Source organism: Mus caroli, chromosome 10, assembly GCF_900094665.2.
Source record: "Mus caroli chromosome 10, CAROLI_EIJ_v1.1, whole genome shotgun sequence".
In the NCBI taxonomy this organism is placed as follows: domain Eukaryota; kingdom Metazoa; phylum Chordata; class Mammalia; order Rodentia; family Muridae; genus Mus; species Mus caroli.
The window spans coordinates 114,096,031-114,100,427 of record NC_034579.1 but is presented as its reverse complement, the minus strand read 5'-3'; the positions used below and the strand labels follow the sequence as shown (position 1 = coordinate 114,100,427).

Sequence of the window (4,397 nt, the reverse complement as noted above, 5' to 3'; positions counted from 1 at the left end):
GGAACCGCGGGCGGGGCCCCACCTGCGCGCGCGGAGCCCCGCAGGACTCAGCCTCGGAGGCCCGTGGGGCGGGGCCTTGGTAGCCAGGGGCGTGGCTTGTGCAGGGTCCGTGACTGGCTGGGGGCGGGGTCTTGGCTGGGCGGGGTCTGGTCCGAGGTGGGTGGGGCCTTGCCAGGCGTGGGGGACTGGGTCCAGGAGGGGGCGGGGTCGTGGCGCACCAGAGCCGGGAGGCGCCGGGAGAGGGCGGCGGAGCCTGCGGGAGGGGACCAGACGGCGGCTTGAGCGGCGGCCGCAGCTGCAGCAGGACGGCCCGCCGGCGGCTCGGGGCCGCGCGCCGGGAACCTCACGGGGCGGGCGGGCGCCGCACCCCGGCCTGGCCGCCTGCGCCCCGGGGAGGCCCCCTGCGCGCAACCGGACCAGCAGCATGAGCAGCGGCTACAGCAGCCTCGAGGAGGACGCGGAGGACTTTTTCTTCACCGCCAGGACCTCCTTCTTCAGGAGAGCGCCTCCGGGCAAGTCCCGTTCCGGTCAGCCGGTGAGTGGCGTGCTCGGGGGTCTTGGCTCCACGTGTCTGCCGCCCGCGCTGGGCGATGCTCGCCCGAGGGCTGCAGGGCGCCGAGAGTGGCCTTTGCCCTTTCGGCTCCTGAAAGGTGCTGGGAGCCTGTGCAGTGGGCGTGGGCCGCCCGAGGCGAGGGAAGGAGGTGGAAGGGCGCGGAGCCAGATGGCCTGGGCCGCTTTGCTTGGGGGACGCCGGCTGCGGGAGCAGCTCCAAAGATCCGGGAGGTTCCCGGGCCACTCGGGATGGCTCCCCCGGCAGCCCTTCGGGGTGACGGCCGGGTCACCGCGCCGTCCTGGCTGCAGTTTGCTTCTAGCTGCAGTTTGCTCGATGGCCCTGAGTGGCTTGAGGGCACGCAATAGCCCGAAGTGACCGAGCAGCCCCCGTGCGGGCAAGCTGCGGGGTAAAGGGACCGGGCGATCTTCGGTGCTCACTAAAGTCTGGGTCTCATCAGGTCCGGTTTGCGGGTCCTGCGGACGTCCTGGGTAGATTTAGCTCTAGAGGGCTGAGCCTTACGCCGATTTCTTCCTTTTTTGGAGGAAGGGTGCCGTGGGAAACGTGGCTTGGGAAAAGACAGTACGGGAAGTTGTGCCAGTTTCACAGATCGGGACAGGGATTATTATTTTCTTTTTAGGGGCGTCTTCCAAATGGGGCACTTTGGCCGGACTTGTAAGGTCGGCGCTTAACCGGTGGCCTTCTGGCCCTGGAAGCCGCACCAGGGAGCCTGGCCAGCTCGGCCACGCTCTCGTCAGATATAGGAGCTTTAACGGAACAAACTTGTTGCTCCTAAAAACACCACAGACGCACACCAGAGGTTTCTGTCAACTCTGGAGATGAAAAACAAGAGAAACTAATCGTTCAGAGGCCCAGTGATGGGGATTTTGGTGGAGAGAAATCTCTGCCCAGACTGCCCTTGCCAACCCTTTTAAGTTTAACAGGCCGTTGTTTTCTAAAGTAAAACTCCTTTATCAGATTTGGAAGTTCTAGGCTTTTTGGTCTATTAAATTTCCAAACTAAGAGGAGGAGGAGGGTGAAAGGCTAGGATGAGGTCATTATTGCTAACAGCTAGTCCCCTCGTGAAGGGCTAGGGTGGGTGGTAGCATGCCTTTATCCTCAGACTTCAGGTTGCTTCGTTTACTAGGGCGACCTTTTATTTTCAGTAGAATGTGCTAATGGGGGAATTTGGAAGTCAGAGTTTACCCACGACTCCCACTCCCACACTGCCTGGCCTACCTCCTGTGGGGCAGAGAAGAAATGGCCTTTCCACATTTCTCATCTAGTTTTTCCCTCATTGGGGTTCTTCACCACTTTACATATTCTCCTCCCGTTTGCCTTGTAAAGACCTTGAGCCAGTTTGACTTGTATTCCAGAAGTGCCTGGTAATTTCCAGAAAACCAGGGGGTTCTTGAATTCTACCGGTGTGAGAGTCCCCTCCACGGGGGTCCAGCCAGAATGTTGTGGTTGGAGTCAAGAATCTTGTTCCTGCTTTTCAGAAGCTGAAGCGGCAGCTGGGGATGTAGATAGTAGACAGCTTGCCTAGTACTTACTGCATAATATGGGGTTGTAGTTCACAGTAGTGTATGTGTGTGTGTGTGTGTGTGTGTGAGTGTGAGTATGTGTGTCTGTCTGTCTGTCTGTGTGCAGGCAGGAAGGTCAGCAATTTAAGGTCATTATCCAGGACACCCACACCCACCCACACACTTTAAGCAGCATTTCTGTGAGGTTTATGTACATTAAGAGAGTCTAGGTTATACGGAACCACTTTGGTAACCGTCCTCTAACAGTGTCTGTATATATCATGTAATATTGTCCATTGAGCACTGACATGGCTGTATGACGTGTTGAAAATCAGGGCAGTAACATCCACTTCCTGGGTGGAGCCATTCACTGTCTATTTGAAGCTCTGTGGCCTGTTTACCCTTCCTGGCATCACACGCGTGTGTTAAAGAAAGGGCTCTTGGTGAGAAGGGTTTCTGAAGCCTGAGTTTGTTTGTTTATTTTTGAGACATGGTCTGTACATAGCCTTGCCTGTCCAGGAACTCATCCTGTGAGCCAGGCTGGCCTCAGTGCATGGAGATCCACCTACCTTACCTCCTCTGCCCCTGCAGCCACGCCTGTCTGCACCTTGGATTGCAGCAAGCGTCTTGTGTTTTATTTAAAGAAGTGAGTGTATCTTAAGTTCCTGATTACATATTTGTGAACGAGGAAGTAACGCTCGCAAAGCCTTGCACGACAACGGTAGAGTGTGTCTTTTGGGTTGGGTCAGATAGCACTTCTTCACTTTGATATGATTATGGGGGCAAAAGAAACACTTCTTACCCGGGTACTTCTACCTCTTCCCTAGAAGGTGGGGAGAGCTATAAGGATCCATTCTTGCTAGCACAGATTCTCTCCCCCCACCTCCCGCACACTGTACCACCTGCTGGGAAAGCTAGGAAGGATGGTTTCTGGAACCCTTGCGAATATTCAAAGAAAGCATGAGGGCTCTGCTGAATACAGGCTGAGGAGAGGGGGTGTGTTGGAGAGTCAGGGGTAGACATTTTCTTTCTTCTCTTGCCAGGGCAGGGAACATTCAACTTCTCCCCATCTCCAACGATAACAGAAAGAGGTATAAAGAAAATGGTGTCCTTTTCTCCTTTTATTTTGTACCATGTTGGTCTTAAAAAAAAAAAAAAAAGAGGCTTTGAGGGGGTGTTAATGCTGCCCCCTCCTCCCCACTCCCAGCCAGTGCTTCGCTGTGCAGTTGCTTAGTGAACACTGGTTAGATGAATGATCCTTTTCCTGGCTTGAAGATACTTGGCTCTTCATCGCTCTCAAACTTGTCCTATCTCATGGTTCTCCCAAAAACACTGCTCCTCGGAGAGGAGAGACTGTTGAGCGGCTGTCTAAGGCCCCACTAGATGCTAGGAAGGCCGGAGCGTGGGTCAGCTGCTCTCTCAGCAGAAGCGTAGCTTAAGATGCTGTGTTCCCTTGTCAATATGGACATGTGTCTACTAAGGCTTTCTTAGGATTCTGACTCTGCTGCACAGACTGTCTTGGCAATGCTCCGTTCTGGTGTGTGGATTCACCAGGCTTCAGAGGAGCCGTCTGTTCTTAGGTTTATAAGCAGAACCCAAAATGTTCTGTAGTTACTAAAATCAAACTGCCTAGAACACATGCGCAGCCTAAAACTAGTAATACAATCTGCTAATCTTCTATGTGGCCTTTTTTTTTTTTTTTTTTTTTTTTTTGAGACAGTCTCATGTAGTCCAGGCTGGGCTACACAGCTCTCTATGTAAGACCTTGAACCTCTTGATCCTCCCACCTCCCCCTAAGTTCAGGGAGTCATGCCCAGTTTCCTGGGATGCTGGGGATCAAACCCCAGGGCTTGGTGCTCATGGGACAAGCATTCCACTGCTTGTACTGAGTTTCCTCCCGGCTCATGCCTTCCCTCCCAGCTGAGGGGATAGATAACCTTTGTGTATGGTGCTTTGCCTGCTACATGTATGTCTGCACGATGTATATATGGTACCTTGGGTTCCCTGGGACTGGAGTTCCGGACGGTTATGAGCTGCGGCGTGGGTGCTAGGAACCACACTTCTGTCTTCTGCAAGAGCAGCCAGTGGTCTTAGCCAGTGAGCCATCTCTCCAGTCCCTGCTCTCCCTTTAGTATGGTTTCTTCTGGAAGTTTTGGAGGTAGTTCACGTGGGCAAAAAGTGGCTCCCAATATCAGCAGTATTTTAGCTATATCAATTTTAATCCTGTATACCTGAGTGCAAGTATTTCCACCAGCAGTACTTTTTTTTTTTTTTTAAGATTTATTTATTATATGTTAAGTACACTGTAGCTGTCTTCAGACACT

General features: G+C 53.4%; 1 protein-coding gene across 1 annotated transcript in view; it reads left to right on the top strand.

Annotated features, from left to right (window-relative positions):
* The first annotated feature begins 228 nt into the window (after positions 1–228).
* The window catches only part of Rassf3 (Ras association domain family member 3), a 65,182-nt gene continuing 61,013 nt past the window's right edge, over positions 229–4,397 (top strand). Inside the window, exon 1 of the mRNA XM_021174050.2 lies at positions 229–535. Within this exon, the coding sequence (XP_021029709.1) occupies positions 425–535 (111 nt within the window). The 5' untranslated portion in view covers positions 229–424. The remainder of the gene's footprint in view (positions 536–4,397) is intronic.